At 42.1% G+C, this 20,000-nt stretch overlaps 1 protein-coding gene across 1 annotated transcript in view; it reads left to right on the forward strand.

Annotated features, from left to right (window-relative positions):
* LOC138369014 (glutamate receptor ionotropic, kainate 2-like) overlaps positions 1 to 20,000 on the forward strand; it is a gene marked incomplete in the record, with an annotated part of 159,748 nt that overhangs the window by 55,148 nt on the left and 84,600 nt on the right. The window contains 1 exon segment of the mRNA XM_069331855.1: positions 17,772 to 17,933. Within this exon segment, the coding sequence (XP_069187956.1) occupies positions 17,772 to 17,933 (162 nt within the window).

Genomic DNA, 20,000 nt, shown 5'->3' on the forward strand with positions numbered 1-20,000 from the left:
CAAGATTCTCAAGTGAATCGACAGGGTTGATAAAGACAGGCTGTTTAACACAAGGGGCACACGCACAAGGGGGCACAGGTGGAAACTGAGTGCCCAAATGAGCCACAGAGATATTAGAAAGAACTTTTTTAGTGTCAGAGTGGTTGACAAATGGAATGCATTAGGAAGTAATGTGGTGGAGGCTGACTCCATACACAGTTTCAAGTATAGATATGATAGAGCCCAATAGGCTCAGGAACCTGTACACCTGTTGATTGACGGTTGAGAAGCGAGACCAAAGAGCCAGAGCTCAACCCCCGCAAGCACAACTAGGTGAGTACACACACACACACACACACACACACTAGTCTATGAAGCGACCAAAAAACTCCCACTATCATGAACCGGAAGTCTTGCTATAACGACCAGGAAGGGAGGAAGGTCCTCGACGAGTCCTCCCAACAACGACGGTACTGCCTCTGAAAATGATAAACTGTTCTCCAGCACCGAGTGAGGAAATGAGCGGCTGGTGAAGAGAACTGCTCGCTGAAGGAGGAAATTGAGGTCGAGGGCCAAGACTTAAAATGAAAAATTGAGAAAGGCAGTTCTGTGGAAATGGGAAATATATTACCTCTGTGCAACATGGACATTTGAAGTAAACTAAATGGTGAAATTGAAATTTAGTGATGTTATAATAATTTGGGACGAGAGAGAGAGAGAGAGAGAGAGAGAGAGAGAGAGAGAGAGAGAGAGAGAGAGAGAGAGAGAGAGAGAGAGAGAGAGAGAGAGAGAGAGAGAGAGAGAGAGAGAGAGAGAGAGAGAGAGAGAGAGAGAAAGAGAGAATATAAAATCAATAAAAGAAGATAGAGCAAGACAGACCTATGATGACAAATACACAAGGACAACAAAGACAACATAAACATTAATGGGTGAAAACACAGCAATAGTCAAGATAATTGTCTCCTTGTGGCGCCGTCCTGTTCCTCTCTCCCTTTTCCTTCCCCGACCTTTCCTTTCTTTATCTCTCCCATTCCATTTTCCACCTTATCTGGCGCTTTCTAACCTTCTTTCCTGCTTTCATTCCTTTATCGCAGTTCCTCTCTCTCTCTCCCTTTTATTTTCTACCTTGGTCGACTCTTCCTTGTCCTTACGTCTCTCTCCCGTATGCCAATCCCCCGTTCCATCTTCCCTTCCTCTCTCTCTCTCTCTCTTCCTTTGATTCCCCCAGTGGCAGGCAATTCCCGCCAACCCACCCACTAATTACACTGTCTCTTGCTTTTGGGCCTGTATCAGCTTAATCACCTCTGTCAATTTCCATTATTCTTTTTTCGGTTCCTTTCCCTTTGTGTCAGTTCCACTTTGCTGCAGGTCTGCGACAGGTCTGGGACTTTGCAGGTGTTGAGGTTGTTGCAGGAGATGGTGGTGGTGGTGGTTGTGGTGGGGGCTGTGATTGTGGTGGGGGTAGTGGTTGTGCTGGTGGTGGTGTTTGTTGTGGTGGAGGTGGTGTTAGTGTTGTAGCATGAAATGGTGATTGTAGTGGTAGTGGACGTGGTTGTGGTAGTTGTAGTGGTGGTGGTTGTGGTGGTGGTAGTTGTGGTGGAGGTGGTAGTGGTAGCGGTGGTGCTTTCCTAATCAGTGTTTAAGGAGCAGTGAGAACTACCTATTTATGCCTTGTTTGGTAGCCTTTTTAATACCTGTTGGGTTATAATTGAACTATCCTGATTTCCGAATTCTTTGTCGGTTCTGGATTTATAACAGTGGAGAGAGGTGGCTTCCACAACTTCTTTTTTCAGTACTTTTCACTTGCTGACCAACCGTGCAGGGACGAAGTATTTCATTACATTTCGTCGGCTCCAAGTATATTCCATTGTCGTACTTTCTTTCAATTTACTGGGGATATCTTTGTCCATCCTGTATATCCTACAAAGTATTTTGTGTGTGGTGGTCATAGCTCCTTTATTTTCTCCTCGTTATTATTATGAGATATATTTTTTTAGTTTCTTGTTACTTAACCCTCTTAGCACATTCCAGTATAGGTTTAATATAGGATGCGTAGATTGCTTTGAGAGAATCCTTATGTAGTTTAATAAATGACCTTCTAATGTTTGTCAGCTTCCCATATGATGCTGATGTTACCCTGTTTATGTGTTATTGTTATAAGTTAAACAATAATGGTTCGACTACCGGATGAGTCAGCTACAAATGATGGGCAGAGTTTATTTCACCCTGATGCATCTGTTCACTTAGCAGTAAATAGGTACTGGGAGTTAGACAACTGCTACGGGCTGCTCTTGGGGATGTGTGTGTGTGTGTGTGTGTGTGTGTGTGTGTGTGTGTGTGTGTGTGTTAGAGATAAATATATGTAGTAGACATAATAGAGGAAAAATAGATTGGTTAGAAAGGCGGGGATCCAAGAGCTATTAGCTCTATTCTGCAGGCACAAATAGTAAATATCCACACACACACAAACACAAAAATACACACACACACACACACACACACACACACACACACACACACACACACACACACACACACACACAAACACAAAAATACACACACACACACACACACACACACACACACACACACACACACACACACACACACAAACACACACACACACACACACACAAACACAAAAATACACACACACACACACACACACACAAACACAAAAATACACACACACACACACACACACAAACACACACACACACACACACACACACACAAACACACACACACGGAAAATAAACTGAATATTAAATTTATCGGTTCCAATAAAATTTTGATCACGAACTAAGCTCTCTCCTTCAGTACACCTGATGAACCATTCCCGAAGCAAACTGAGTCCCATTGGCAGGATGCGTCTATTTTTAAACTATTTTGACTTCCTCAGAATTTTTATTGTGTAATTTCACCTAGTTGTGCTTGCGGGGGTTGAGCTCTGCTCTCTAGGCCCGCCTCTCAACTGCCAATCAACTGTTACTAACTACTTTTTTTTCTTCCACACATACACACACACATCCAGGAAGTAGCCCGTGACAGCTGACTAGCTCCCAGGTACCTATTTACTACTATGGTAACAGGGGCATTAGGGTGAAAGAAACTCTGCCCATTGTTTCTCGCCGGCGCCCAGAATCGAGTCCGGGATCACAGGATCTCGCGTCCAGCGTGCTGTCCGCTCAGCCACCGGCCACCAGTGTGTGTGTGTGTGTGTTTGTTCACTATGTCCCAAACAACGACGACAACGTTGACCTAATTTGTCAAAGCAGGAACAGCTGACAGTGCAAGAGGAAGAGCTGAACAAACAACAAAAACAACAGCGGCAGCAGCAACAGACTCTCTCTCTCTCTCTCTCTCTCTCTCTCTCTCTCTCTCTCTCTCTCTCTCTCTCTCTCTCTCTCTCTCTCTCTCTCTCTCTCTCTCTCTCTCTCTCTCTCTCTCTCTCTCTCTCTCTCTCTCTCTCTCTCTCTCTCTCTCTCTCTCTCTCTCTCTCTCTCTCACGTTCCCACTGCTCACCAGGCATTCATCCTTTTATTTTTTGACGTGTAGAATTTCATTGCACTCTGCAACGCTCTTAACATTATCACTTGCACACAGAGAGATGCAGATTCAGAGTACATTGCGCAAAGTACTCTCTCTTTAGTAACAAACTTATTTTCTTTCACGTGTTTTTAACCGGTATCCGCAGCCCATTCTCTTTCTCGTTTAAACGACGCTGCGATTCGTTTTCTATAAACATTCCATTCTCGCACACTAATACAAAAACAAAAATATTTTATTTTTCATTCTGCATTTTGCTTTTGCACTCGAATTCCAAGCAATCAAGGTGAGATCAAGAGATACATATATACATACATCGATATGTGTCCCCAGCTTTCTCGGTGAATATAACACGTGAAGGTGATAATTAGATTTTGACAACATGTCGAGTGAAATTAGATTTTGACACATGAGAGAAATTAGATTTTGAAACACATGTCGGGCAAAATGGAAACACAGATTGCTCAACAGCCAATTTGTATTGTTTCGGAATGTGTTTGAAATTTGCTGAAAATCTGGAAAAAATAATAAATATTGTATACTGAGGTGCATATGGTCAATGTATTTGGTCAATGACCAAACTAATTGGCAACCTGTCTTTAGGTTAGGCTCGTTAAAGCACCGGCCGTCCCTTCCTCCCCTCCCCCAAGACGCATTCACAAGTGTATACGTATTAGGTATTAAAAGTAGTTTTATTCTCATATATAAATTATCATTATTATACATTAAAGTTCTATGTATAGTTATGCGTAAGTTAGGTTAAGTGTATAGGTTCTGTTGGCAATTATTTGCATTTGAAGTACGTAGGTAAAGCATTTACAGCGTTGTGGTTCGAACAGAGGTCGTCTCGAGAAATGTTCGAACGTCATCAGTTGTGAGTCGTATGAAAAGGGTTTTCCGTTTACAAACAGGGGGTTTGGCGGCTGGATTAACGAACTTGGATCTTTTTATACAAGGACGGGCTGGGTTGTGTGGCTAGGGTCAGAGAACCCTACTTGGCCTTCCTTCTCTCCTGTTGCAGCTCCGTTAACTCTCCATCCAAGATTAGCCAAACATCCAGTCAGGTACTTGTAAGAAACCGAGCTCTTTATTATCCAAAGAATGTATATATATACACACCAAACTTCTCGGTGTATGAAGTGAGAATTCAGCATACTTACTGGCTGGCCAGCAAGCTTAATAACCCTCCAGAGAGATTTTAGTCGTCAAGCTTACCTTCAACCTCTGCCCTGCAGACTTGACAACCGCTGGACCACGGCATCAAATGGTCTGTTTCAAAGAGATATAATCTGACAACAGGGGCATCCTAGGGGCTTATAGACTGTTACCTATAAAAAGTCAATAGACTAAAGCACCCTTTTTGATTTAGACAAACGATCATTCTAACCTATAGACCTAATAGCTAAAAAAATGATAGAGAAGAGTTAGGCTGTATTTGCTGTACCGAAATGCATGATAACAATAGTTTATTGGTAGGTGTATAGACGTGTTGAAAATTTCTTTGATGAGATTCCTTTTGTTCACCTCTAAATTAATGTTGAACTCATTGACCTTGTTGAATGACAATATCTGAGGAATGCTGAACTACAATTGCCTTTATGGTTACGTTACTGCATAGTTCTTGGTCTATTAATTCATCAAAAAGCCGTAAACAATGCAACTTTTTAAGAACCACCAAACTTCTGGATAACGAGGAAAATATGGAAGTTTTCCTTCTTGATTTAGCGAAGGTGTTGAACACCTGCGCTCATTCAGGGGGATGATATGTGTGTGTGTGGCAACAATGGTAATATTTTGTGGTGATTTATGTGGTCAGTTTTAAAATGTTGATGTAGAGAGTGATGTTATCCGACTTAAGATGATGATGTAGAGAGTGATGTTATCCGACTTAAGATGATGATGTAGAGAGTGATGTTATCCGACTTAAGATGATGATGTAGAGAGTGATGTTATCCGACTTAAGATGATGATGTAGAGTGTGATGTTATCCGACTTAAGATGTTGATGTAGTGAGTGATGTCATCCGACTTAAGATGTTGATGTAGAGAGTGATGTTATCCGACTTAAGATGTTGATGTAGAGAGTGGTGTTATCCGACTTAAGACGTTGATGTAGAGAGTGGTGTTATCCGACTTAAGATGTTGATGTAGAGACTGCCTTCAGATGCAAAACAAAATAATGTTTGCGACGGACGACGCAATAAATGTCATCCAGAATGACAGTAATTAAACACACATTGAAATCAACATTACATAATGTTGCTATGAGAAAATATTACCTGGAGAGTTCAGGAACGCGGGTTCAAGCCCAATGAATGGCCCCAATATTATCTCATCGATAAAAAAATAAAACTATTGAGGAGCATTTGGTGTCCGTTGTAAATAAAACGATTTGGTAAATATAATGTGTGTGTTTATAACATATTACAGGAAGCACGTAGTTGGGTCGTTAGGGTGTAATTCACTTTCAGGCGTTACTCGCCATTTGTTATAATTTTCTTTTTGGTCTCTATTCTTTGTTTTGAATTGTTGGTGTGTGGAGTTAATGGGGTCGTGATTGTTACGTGAAAATGGCTCTCTAACTACCTTGTTTCTCCCCCCCTCCTCGTCTGGCACTCTAACACACTTTCGTCTGGCACTCTAATACACTTTTGTCTGGCCATCTAATACACTTTTGTCTGGCCATCTAATACACTTTTGTCTGGCCATCTAATACACTTTTGTCTGGCCATCTAACACACTTTTGTCTGGCCATCTAATACACTTTTGTCTGGCCATCTAATACACTTTTGTCTGGCCATCTAACACACTTTTGTCTGGCCATCTAATACACTTTTGTCTGGCCATCTAACACACTTTTGTCTGGCCATCTAATACACTTATGTCTGGCCATCTAACACACTTTTGTCTCACCATCTAACACACTTTTGTCTGGCCATCTAACACCCTAAAACTTCCTGTCCTTGATTACAGAGGAGTGATTTATCACGTTACTTGATAATGGTCTGGGCTTCGGCGGGCCGCGAGTTTGGGAATTTTTATGCCGTGATCACGAAATTCTTTGATATATATATATATATATATATATATATATATATATATATATATATATATATATATATATATATATATATATTGTTACTGTTATAATTATTCTGTTATTGTTATAGTAACAATAACTAGTATGTTGTTGGTATTTGTCAGCGGCATTATGTGTTACTGTTAGTTATCATTGATTGTTGCTAGTACAGTAGTTATTGTCCCAGGCTGTTGTTCCTGTGGTGTGAGTATTGCTGTTGGCTTCTGTTTCTGGCTATTGATATTGGATTCTACATTTGGAGTTATGTATGTCTCTCTCTACGTGTCTGACTCTCTCTCTCTCTCTCTCTCTCTCTCTCTCTCTCTCTCTCTCTCTCTCTCTCTCTCTCTCCCTCTCTCTCTCTCTCTCTCTCCTTTCCACCCTCTTGTGATCTCCTCCAAGTGCCCCTCCCCAACTCCCCCACCCCCCCAGAAGCACCACAGTGGATATTTAAAAGATAAAAAATATCTCTCCTTCCCCACGTACAGTTTTCACAACATCGAGGGGCAGTGCTATTAGACTTTAAGAGCAAATTTAAAAGGAATTTCGTCCTCGTCCAAAAAAAAAAGTCGATTACTTTTTCCCCCCCCTCTCCCTCTCCCCCCCCCCCTTAAAGGAATTCGTTAAAAGTCTTTTTTCCGCAATTACTGAAATAATTGGCATTGTACAGGAATTTGATTCTGATATAATTGCATATAATCAATTTGTTTTTTTTCTTGGTATATTGATTTGTCTTGAACTTGTATTTTCTAATCACTCGTGTAAATTTATCATAAACTAAATTTGCATGTACAAATTTATGAGTGAATAATGTAGGCGCGAATTGTTTTTGCATTATTCTCCTTAAATTATTGTAGTTTCGCTTTTATTTTAACATATAATTTTGTGTTTAGCACAAATGTGACACAATTTCGCAGGATCCCTGTGTTTCTGGGAGAATGTCTGGAGTGTTGCATCTATTAGTGTATGTCAATAGATATAGTGTAATAGATTGGGTAAATATCGATGAATTAAAGAGAGATAGAGGGAGATAAAAAGAGTGAGAGGGAGAGAGAGAGAGAGAGAGAGAGAGAGAGAGAGAGAGAGAGAGAGAGAGAGAGAGAGAGAGAGAGAGAGAGAGAGAGAGAGAGAGAGAGAGAGAGAGAGAGAGAGAGAGAGAGAGAGAGAGAGAGAGAGAGAGAGAGAGAGGCTGAAGCAGACAAACATCCTATTTTTCCCCCAGAATGGCATGTCAATCAACCCTCTAAAAGTAGAATTTAAGTATTGTTAAATAAATAGCGAAAGCTCTCGATACATTGAAGCACTTTCTAAACTACCTGGGCAGAGTGCCAGTGAGGTGAATCCCGACTGGGTGTTGTGTGAGAGGGAGCGAGCCTCCTCTCCTGTCTTGGTCTGTGCTCCTAACAGCTAACATTTACATTCTATAGACAACCTCAGCAGCATCCCAAAATCACGTCGTTCAGTTCTTGCAAAAACCTGCAGGTACATTGAGGACTCTGATGTCACCATGGCAACGCTCACAGGCAATAAGCAATATGTAGTAAGTTTCAGCTCTCAGAATGGGGCTCTGGAAGCGATCTATTGAAAAACACCCAAAATAGACAGTGTCACCAAACCCGATAACGTCCTTCAGTGAGAGTAAAAATAAAATAATATCTTTTATACAGGCTCTTTATATATATATACATACAGGCTCTTTATATACACATATATATATATATATATATATATATATATATATATATATATATATATATATATATATATATATATATATATATATATGCGGAAAATCCACAGAGAAATATGAAATGAGGTGAACGTTTCGGCTTTGTTAAAGCCTTTGTCAACACCAGACTGACTAAGGAGAAGGGAGAAGGGGGAGGATATATAGGCCGACACCTGACCCACCCATCCCTAGGGTTGGTCAGGTGTAATTAACCAAAAACAGGTATAGCTTAGCTTAGCTTTCTAAGCTAAGCTATACCTGTTTTTGGTATAGCTTAGCTTTCTAAGCTAAGCTATACCTGTTTTTGGTTAATTACACCTGACCAACCCTAGGGATGGGTGGGTCAGGTGTCGGCCTATATATCCTCCCCCTTCTCCCTTCTCCTTAGTCAGTCTGGTGTTGACAAAGGCTTTAACAAAGCCGAAATGTTCACCTCATTTCATATTTCTCTGTGGATTTTCCGCATAAAATGATCAGTGTTTTGTGATCGTCAATTGCATATATATATATATATATATATATATATATATATATATATATATATATATATATATATATATATATATATATATATATATATGTATATATATATATATATATATATATATATATATATATATATATATATATATATATATATATATATATATATATATATATATAATATGGCAGCAGGCGTTCCTTTAAGTATATTTTGTTAACTATGAACACATATGCTGGCGTTGTTGATCTTACAATAAAAGCTTTCTATGCTTCTAACTATTTTCTTTCTCTCGGGATTAAAGAAGAACAATCAAGTTATCGAAATTCATGGCGAAGAAAGTTTTAATAGTTATTTAAGGGTTTATTTTTCATACAACTTTTCGTTCCACTCTGGGACATGTAGCACGGGCTATGGTGAGCCCGTAACTAAAATATTCAAGGTACAAATCTATCTTAAATTCCCATGTGAAAGAGTTGAAGTTGTGTGGGGGGAAAGGCTGAGTAATCAAACGTAGGTAAGGAAATAGGGGGAATAATGGGGACGGATACCAATTAAACATTGGGTAAGGCGGTGGGCGAGGAGAATGTATGGGTGATAAATGAAAGGCGAGGCCCAGGAGGTGGATCTCGTTCTGCAAGCACATACATTTGGGGATACACACACACAGACAGTGCCAGTATCACACTGGGATTTAAAACGTAAATTTAAAATATCTCATTGAACGTAAATCACTGAGATGAGAGCTGAGCCTTATGATATTGGAAGATCGTAAAATTGTGTGATTTGATTACGGTATATAAAATACTCACGAATATCGACAAGGTGTTGTCATGGACAAACTGGGTGGTTTTGATTGGAAACAGACTTGGGATCAATGCTTGGGTAAAGAGGACATCACTTCCATTCACACACACACACACACACACACACACACACACACACACACACACACACACACACACACACACACACACACACACACACACACACACACACACACACACACACACACACACACACACACACGCACACACACGCACACACACACACGCACACACACACACACACGCACACACACACACACACACACACACACACACACACACCTTCTCCAGTTTAGTTTTATGTTTGACGAAATATGGGCTCAGCATGGAGTCCATAACTCGTTAAACATAAGACTTAACTGGAGAAAGTTCAAAAGTTTGCCACCAGACTAGAACCCGAACTGAAGGGCATGAGGTACGAGGAGAGACTACAGGAATTAAACCTCACGTCACTGGAAGACAGAAGACAAATAGAAGGACATGATCACCTCATACAAGATTCTCAAATCAATTGATAGGGAAAATAAATACAGACTATTTAACACAAAGGGCGCACGCACTAAGGGACACAGGTAGAAATTGAGTACCCGCATGAGCCATAAAGACATTAGAAAGTATTTTTTCAGTGTCCAAGTAGTTAACAAATGGAATGCATTAGGCAGTGATGTGGTGGTGGGTGACTCCATACACAGTTTCAAATGTAGATAAGATAGAGCCCAGTAGGCTCAGGAATCTGTACACCAGTAGATTGACGGTTGAGAGGCGGGACCAAAGAGCCAAAGCTCATCCCCAACAAGCACAAATAGGTGAGTTCAACTAGGCGAGTACACACACATCTGCCAGAAAACCTTCTATGCATTCACATGCAACACTTGCCAGATGATTTTCCAAAGAAATCTTGTTTGGAAAATCACATGCTCGAAAACACTTTCAAAGGGCAGTACGAGAGTATATCAATACATTTTAGAAATCGGAGAATGATCCTGTTAGTATAATACTGAAGTCTAAGAGAGAAAGAGAGAGAGAGAGAGAGAGAGAGAGAGAGAGAGAGAGAGAGAGAGAGAGAGAGAGAGAGAGAGAGAGAGAGAGAGAGAGAGAGAGAGAGAGTGACATTGCTACATATCCTCCCTCTTCCACGCCCATAAAATACAAAAATTACCGTGAAAAGCTTCGACATTTCATAAATTTCAGCAAAGTTTCTTCCCTTTTTGCCGGGTTTTTATCGAATTTTGGGTAGGAGGAAGATCTTAAAAAATGGAACAGAAGCCTAAAATTACCTATAAAACTTTTTTTTGTCTGAATTATGTAACTTTTCCCCTGTAAGATAATTAAGTAAAGTTGTCATCAAAGAGATATTCCAGAGTTTGGGCAACGAGATTCGGGAGGGTGTGTGAGAGATGGTTGGGTGGAAGTGGGTGTGGGGAGGTGGTGGGGGTGTGGGTGTGGGGAGGTGGTGGGGGTGTGGGTGTGGGGTGGGTGTGGGGTGTGGGTATGGGGAGGTGGTGGGGGAGTGGGTGTGGGGAGGTGGTGGGGGTGTGGGTGTGGGGTGGGTGTGGGGTGTGGGTGTGGGGTGTGGGAGAGGGTAAGGTGGGGGGTGGTGGGGGGTGAGTGGTGAAATAGCAGAGTAAACCAAACAAAATATGGAATGTTGAGTAGACATTAGAGAGGTAGACAAAACTAGATAATAGAGAACATAGAGTAGATAGAAGATAGAGAAGACAGATAGTACAAGACGAAACACAAAAGAGAATTGTGAGGAAAGAGGTAATTAATGACCAAACTATTTTAATACAACAACTAAACATGAAACACAAATAAACATGAAATACAAAAACCAAACATGCTTTGAATCTAAAAAAAAAAAATAGAAATTGGAACACAAAACGCCAAGAGCAAAAAAAAAAAAAAAAAATAAAAATAAAAATAAATAAAAAAATAAATAAATTAACATCTAAACTTCAGTCCTGTCCAGAAGGGCGAGACTTGGGTGAGGAGAATCTCCACAGGATTCCTCCCCCAGAGGGGATTACTTTTGAGAAATCCTTGCTGGAAAGTTGGACTCCCACAGCTCGGACTTAAGACCTACTCCTCTCTGGAAAATATAAAGGAGTTTATATTGGTATTGCACTCAACAGTTGTAGGAGCAATTGGCTAGAGACGTCCTTAAACTGGATGCATAGACGAGGGAGAGAGAGAGAGAGAGAGAGAGAGAGAGAGAGAGAGAGAGAGAGAGAGAGAGAGAGAGAGAGAGAGAGAGAGAGAGAGAGAGAGAGAGAGAGAGAGAGAGAGACCAATAGTCAGGTCATAATATGCAGCGTCTTCTCAGACGAAGGAGATTAACAGAGGCTGGTGTGTGACTGCATAGTAATGTGGAGCAGGATGGGCTCAATGACTGACAACACTGACTATTCATACGTGTGCGTGCGTGCGTGCGCGCGCGCGCGTGTGTGTGTGTGTGTGTGTGTGTGTGTGTGTGTGTGTGTGTGTGTGTGTGTGTGTGTGTGTGTGTGTGTGTGTGTGTGTGTGTGTGTGTGTGTGTGTGTGTGTGCACTCGCCTAGTTGTACTTGCCGAGCTGAGCTTCGGCTCTTTGGTCCTGCCTTTCAACCGTCAATTAACCGCTATACTGGTTCCGAAGCCTATTGGGCTCTATCTTCAGCCCGTTCTCTCTATTTTCTCAAGTACATTACCCTAACCAAAAGCCTCAAAACCTAGGACTAAATAATACAATCTGACTTCACGCTGCAGATGCATATTCCAGCATTGGTCTGACATATGTTGTATACAAACTCCCGAATGATTCCTTACACAGATTTATAAAGGCAGTTTTTATGTTTTCCAACCTCGCATACACCGCTGATGATATACATCTCATGTGGGCTTCAGGAAAAGGTTTGGTCTCTAATGGGGGTACTGTGTCAAAAACTTTCTGACAATCCAGGAATTTGCAGTCTGCCCACCCTTATCCATTTGGTCAAATTTCTGGCGCCTTGTAATAGAATGATATTAACTTTTTGAGATGAGATTTAACCTTCCTGATGTACCATAATGGGAATGTTTGTGAGTTGCTATGAATTTATTAACCCCGATTATATTTTTATGTACTCCGTTGTACTCTGATGCATAGAAAACGCAGTAATATTTGTGAACCATTTCATAATACGTCGTATTAGTGGCGATTGTTAACTATAGCGTAAATACCGAGACCGATTAGTTGAGTGAACTGTTAAATTAGCTGTTCAGAGCCCTGTGTTCTAGTGCCCTAGCTCCTGGAACTCTTGTATTAGGTATTACTAATTCAGTAACTAATCCGATGAGTTTTTTCATCTATAGATGTGTATCGGTATATGGAATTATCCGGTATATGGAATTATCCTTCGGTATATGGAATTATCCTTCGGTATATGGAGTTATCCTTCGGTATATGGAATTATCCTTCGGTATATGGAATTATCCTTCGGTATATGGAATTATCCTTCGGTATATGGAATTATCTTTCGGTATATGGAATTATCCGGTATATGGAATTATCCGGTATATGGAATTATCCGGTATATGGAATTATCCGGTATATGGAATTATCCTTCGGTATATGGAATTATCCTTCGGTATATGGAATTATCCTTCGGTATATGGAATTATCCTTCGGTATATAGAATTATCCATCCTTCCCCCTCCCCCCTGCCATCCATCTCCTCCCTCTCTCCTTCTAAACGTCTCCCTGATCCCTGCTACACACACCTTCCTTTCAAAAAGGACCTCTGGAGATTCCTACGAGCGACTTAGGGAAAAAATATCAGCCCGCGTCGGCAGAGGTTGGAATATTTCCTATCTTCGTCTCCTCCTCCTCCTCCTTCTTCTTCACATTTTTTTGTCTCCATTTTCACATTCGTTTAATTCTTCTCTTTCTTCTAAGACTCTTCAAATTCGTGGTGTTTCTTCTCTGTGGTCTCTATTACTCTTCTGCTTCTCATTATCCTCATCTTTCTTCCCCCCTCTCTTGCTTCTTTCTTATTCTTCTGCTACTTCTCTTTCTTCTCCTCACCTACTCCTCCTTGCTCTTCTTCTTCTTCTTCTTCTTCTTCTTCTTCTTCTTCTTCTTCTTCTTCTTCTTCTTCTTCTTCTTCTTCTTCTTCTTCTTCTTCTTCTTCTTCTTCTTCTTCTTCTTTGTGTTCTATCTGTAATTGCTATCTTCTGAGATTAAAACAACAAAAATCATTGGTTATTCTACTTCTCCGTTATGTCTTTCTCTCTCTTTTTATCTGTTTTCCCCCCTCTACGTTGAGACCAAGTTACCACGACCTTCCTTTATATTTCCTGCCCCTTAGTTCTGGGACAAGTCTTATAGGATCTTTTGTACCAACTGATCTATTGATCTCTGTCTATCTGAACATTTTAAACTCCAGTGTATAATTTCTCTTTATTATCTGCTCTTCTATTTTTTTCCTTGTGTTATTCGTATTTTTCTTCTTCTTCTTATTCAATATAATAGTTTTTCTCTTCCACATCTCTTCTCCTTCTAGTACGTCTCTCTTTTTATTTTACCTCCCCTGCTCTTCTCTCCTGTCGGAGAGAAGGAGAGAGAGAGAGAGAGAGAGAGAGAGAGAGAGAGAGAGAGAGAGAGAGAGAGAGAGAGAGAGAGAGAGAGAGAGAGAGGGAGAGAGAGAGAGAGAGAGAGAGAGAGAGAGAGAGAGAGAGAGAGAGAGAGAGAGAGAGAGAGAGAGAGAGAGAGAGAGAGAGAGAGAGAGAGAGAGAGGGGTGTTCTCTCTCCCCCTCCCCCCTCCTCTTCGTGTTCTAGCAATCATTGGCCTGATCTCTCACCTTCAAATTCTTGGCTTAAGGTCAAAGCTGGAACACCCCTCTTTTTATTTTTGAGCTGTTTATATCAAGTTAGGTCAAAGGTCATGGGAGGTCTGGGGTCGTTTAGGTCATGTGAGGTTTAGGGGGTGAATTCAATCCGTTCTAATATTCATTGCGATGAAATTTGATTGCAGTCGAAGCCAGTGTAGAAATTGTAATGCTTTCAAGCAATTGCTGCGCAGAAATGTGACATTTTGGGTTATGCGCTTGTGGCTAGGCAAAAACCATCTCGCTTGTTGGGCTGAGTCGGGGCTAGGGCTGAGTCGGGGCTAGGGCTGAGTCGGGGCTAGGGCTGAGTCCCTGAGTAAGGGAGGTTACGCTGAACCTGAGTACTCACTGCACTGTTCGGACCACCCGCAATCAAATGTCCCAGCAGACAAAAACACACTCGAGTTCCCTTAATTCTTATGTTCGTCTTATATAAACAGTTCAAAAATAACTTGGAAACATTAGGAAGAAAAAGGCAATATTAAAATCTTTGTAGATTAGTTGAATAATCAGAGAAATAGAAATAATGATTGTTTTATTAATACTTATAAAGAGTAACAACAAAATTGCAATTAAACAATTGAAAAATGGTGAGGGGTAAATACCTATTTTGAACAGTAGAGGATCCAGGCTGGAGTTGTAATTAAAGCCTCAGACGAACAGAAACACTACAGTTTGAAGCGATAAAACACTCTATAACGTACAGAAATGATTGGAAATCCTGAAGTTAGTGCATTGGAAAAACTCCTTAGATAAGGTGTGCGTTGGTGAATGGCACATCCCCGTTGGTAATGGCCTTTCTTAACTTTTTCTTACTAAGATATATGGCCTTTTGCTGCAATATTCGCCTCTCCTTCAGTTCCTATGACATGAGCTGCCATCTGTCGGCGCTGGAATCAACCGTGGAAAGGAGTTAGTTTGGTTCTTTTTTTTTTTTTTTTGAGAAAATGAGGGGTTTTGAAGCCATGTTTAGTTAGGTTATTGTTACATATTTTTGAAAGATTTGTAATGGTTTATAAGGAAAACCATATCGATCCTCGCCGGGAACCAATCGAAAAAAATAGAAACGTAGAGAAAATGTTAATAAGAATAAATATAACAAAATGCTTCACAGAATTACAATGAGAGATCACGTTATACTAACAGATGCGAATTATTCTGTATTAAAGTATAGCGTATGACGTATGCTCTGTCGTAGTGAAGCGCTGAGAAGCTATACTTTACAATACTGTTGGGTAAACTGAGACCAGAACGAGTAAGGACAACTCTCAAAGGAATTACTTAGGGATCTGTTTAGGTCACATCCCTTACTTAGGAGTGTGTTCACTCTCAGAGGAATTTATACCAGCTTGTTTCAAGGCCATAAAAGAGCCGGCATTGCATATCTTGATCTAACATAAACTATGAGGCAGAAACCTCCCACCTCACCATGCTTCTACCTAAAGCACGGTGAGGTCGAAGGGTGCTTCCTAGCAATCCTTCCCGCCTAGCGTGGGAATTAATCTTAGCACTTCCTTGCAGGTGACAGGTACACGACTGTGGCAACCAATGACATGCCAACATGAGCATTTGAGTTAGCACATTGACTACCACACAGTCAGGGTTGAGAGTTGCCTCGCTTGTGGGGCAACTGTCTCCTGTTGATAGGACGTTGCCCGTCTGATGATTCTGACTTCATTAACAAAGGTTCCAAATGGGTCCTAAGCTGTATCTCCAGCACCCGACTGTCAGCAGCACTGGGAGGCGATATGTATCATGGCTGCGGTCTCCCGCGGATTATCTGTGACTTCAACACTGACTTTTCTTGGCTACAGGGGAAGCCAAGGGAAGCCTCACTTCTTTATATTTCCCTTGTCATCTCTTTATTTTCCTCTCTTCTTACATCTCATTTTCTTTTCCTACCTCTCTCTTTTTCTATCGTTTCATCTCTTTCCCTCTTCGTCTCTGTTCTTTCACTTTCCTTTTCCTCCTTCCCTTCTTCTGTCATCATATTCTCTTCTTCCACCCATCTCTCAACTCACTTCTCTGCATCTTCTATTTCTTTTCTCTCTCTTCCACTAAGACTGTGATTGTCTTCCTCTTTACCTGACATGCCAGTCACTCTCGATGCCTTTCTAAATTACCCTCTCCTCCCCCTCTTGCCCCTCAACCAGACCCCTCTTCCTCCCCTCTTGCCCTGCACCAGGCCCCCTCAGAGTCCTACACCACCCCATCGCCCTTCTCCATCATTCCCTTCTGCCCTTCTCCTCTCACACAACCCTTTCTCTCTTCCCCTCACCAGAAAACTCTCCATCCTGTCTAGGCACCCCTTTCCTTATCCTCTCCCCTTCCCCGGGCGCCTCTCCACCTCTCCCCTCTGCTCCAGAGACACTGGCTGCTCCCCTTGGATGCTGGCGGCGCCGTCGTGCTGCTCTGAAACAGCAAAAATGTATTCGGTGTTATTAACTTTGCTCTCAGGAGTAAAGAGGTAGGGAGTTGGTGTGTGTGGTGGTGGTGTAGAGGGGGGGTGCGTGGGGCAGGCGTGTTTGTGGGTTGCTTGTGCTTGGTGTATGGGGGGGGGAGGGGTGTGGAGGTTCTTTGGCGTGTGTGGAGGCGTGGGTGAGAGGTTACTTGAGGCGTGTGATGGGTGGTATGTTGTGAAGGTATTTGGGGTGAGGTAGGGGCTGTGTGTGTGTGTCTGGAGATGCAGGAGAAGGCTGACAGGTGTAGGGGAGAGGATTTGGGGAGGGTGGGGTGGAATTGGGGGTAGAGTTAAGGGTGAGGGGAGGCAATGTTGACATGACATAAATGTCTTCGTTGTCCGAATTTCCCAGGTGACTCGCAAGCATCCTTCACCTTAATCATTGTGGTTATTGTTATTTACTCTCTCTCTCTCTCTCTCTCTCTCTCTCTCTCTCTCTCTCTCTCTCTCTCTCTCTCTCTCTCTCTCTCTCTCTCTCTCTCTCTCTCTCTTTTCTCCTATATATATCTTATAAATAATAATAATATTTGCATAGTTTTTTAACTTAGATGAATTTCTTATGTTGATTGATTTATAACTTGTGCCTTCTTCACACCTGACTCCTCTAACACCTGCTACTACACCTGACACCGCCAATACCTACATTTACACGTGACACTTCTAAAATATGTATGCATGCCTGGTCCATCTAACTTACACACCTGGCCTACCACCACCAGCCTTCAGCTACACAAGGGGCTGACCCCTTCAGCCCCACTTTACACACCTGACCCCTTCAGCCCCACTTTACACACCTGACTCTTCCGTTTTTGGTGTTGCAGGCGCCATGTTCACTGTGGACCAGAGGGAGGGGCCGACGGAACTAGCCTTCAAGTACGCCATCTTTCGGATCAACGAGGACGTCAACCTCCTGGCCAACACTACGCTGGTGTACGACATCCAGTATGTGCCTCGGGACGACTCCTTCCACGCCTCTAAGAAGGGTGAGTAGAGAGGATAGAGGGGATAGAGGGAGAGGTGTGTATGTGTACGTGTGAGGGGGGAATTACAGTCTTTTCTCTCTCTCTCTTTCTATCCATCGATATATCTCTCTCTTGTTCTTTGTCTCTCTCTTTGCCTTCTCTGTCTATCGTTCTATGGATAAAACGAAGATAAACAAAATACTCATTAGTTATTGACGTCATTATTTCCTTTTTGTGTTTAAAAGCGTTTCATTTTTAATGGAGTGTGATCTGAGATCAAACTAATGGATTACAAGTCGCAGGTGAGGCTAGCTAATGCATGGTAAAGGTCAGGAAGGTCAGACATAAGGTCACAAGTCACGCTATTCGCCAGGAGGTCATGGGTTACGCCACGGGTGGCACGTGAGAGTTAGAAGTCAGAAGTAAAAGGTCAAACTTAGGGTACCATGCGAGACCACAGGTCAAATCAGTGGTCATATGAGAGGTCAGAAAGCTCATGGGTTAATTACAAATCTAACCAGGGGGTTATAGGTCATCCCATGGGCCACAGGTGATGGAATTGGTCAAAGGTAAGATGTCACAGGTGAGTTAAATTATCACTTCTTGCCCCCACCGCTAACTATCTCAGGAGTAGTTATACACCTACCTTCATCATCCTACCCAAACTATCGTACAATTCACGATACACCCCGTCAACAAACGATAACCACGAAGAAAGGAAAGAAAGAAAGGTATGACTGACGAAATGAAAAACAGAAGGAATGAAGGAAGGAAAGAAAGAAATGAAGTAAGGAACTTCTGCAAAACCCCCGTTGTCCACGAGGAGACAAATGACCTTATAAACGAGGCGATTGGTTGTCTTGTTCGTGTGCGTCAGGAGATGAGAGGCGCGTCCTCTCTGTCTTTCTCTCTCTGTCTCGTCTGTGATGCTGTTAACTATTCAAATGTTTCTCGTGTAATCGCACCTTGTCGCAGCTGATGGGGAAGCCCAGCTGATGGGAGCCCTGCTGATGGGGGCCCAGCTGATTGGAGCCCAGCTGATGGGGAGCCCAGCTGATGAGGGCCCAGCTGATTGGAGCCCAGCTGATAGGGGGGCCCAGCTGATGGGGGCCCAGCTGATGGGGGAGCCCACCTGATGGGAGCCCAGCTGATGGGGAGGCCCAGCTGATGGGGAGGCCCAGCTGATGGGGAGGCCCAGCTGATGGGGAGGCCCAGCTGATGGGGGAGCCCAGCTGATGGGGGAGCCCAGCTGATGGGGGAGCCCTGCTGATGGGGGAGCCCAGCTGATGGGGGAGCCCTGCTGATGGGGGAGCCCAGCTGATGGAATATCACGCGCCAAATTGAATTTTCGCTTCGTGATTTCGGGTAAAATTGAGGCTTTCCGATAGACATTAAGGCGTTTTGAGTAGTTTAAATTGAAGCTTGTAGCGAATTAAAGCCGTTTTACGCATTTTTTTTTGTCTTACTGTCGAATTTCAGGATTGTATTTTTTGTCGACTAAGTTGTTTTGTTAAAACATTGTTCCCATATCGAGGAAGTGTTCATCACATATATTTTTAGGATTACCTTTCACTAATGATTTAAATAAACTTACGCCGAGCGCAAGCTCCTGGGTCCAAGATTTTAACCTACTAATCATCTGGTGGAATTAATCATGCCTTGAGAGTTGGTTATCGTATATATTCAGAACTTATATTCTGTGCAAAGAGTTAGATTTAAGTTTATTTTTTCTTCCCATTCTAACGGGGAGGATATTCTTAATGTCTCTGCGGCACATGAATGTATCTTGCTTCTAGCTCTGTGACACGTGTATGCCTCTAAGTTTCTAGATGTTAGGTGAGGAGCTAAATAAATCACAGGTGATGGTGCTAGGCACTAGGTGAAGACGCTAAATGTTAGACGAGGTCTTAGATGCTGGATAAGGGTGCTAAATGACAGGTGAGATTCTAGATACTTTTTGAAAGGTGCTAAATACTAGATGAGCTCTCTAGATTCTTTACGGGACGCTAGGTGACGTAGGGACCGTAATCATAGAACACGGAAGTGACGAGAATCAAGGAGAGGGGGGACTATAGGAGTGAACTCGGA

This window comes from Procambarus clarkii, chromosome 26 (genome assembly GCF_040958095.1).
Source record: "Procambarus clarkii isolate CNS0578487 chromosome 26, FALCON_Pclarkii_2.0, whole genome shotgun sequence".
Lineage (NCBI taxonomy): Eukaryota > Metazoa > Arthropoda > Malacostraca > Decapoda > Cambaridae > Procambarus > Procambarus clarkii.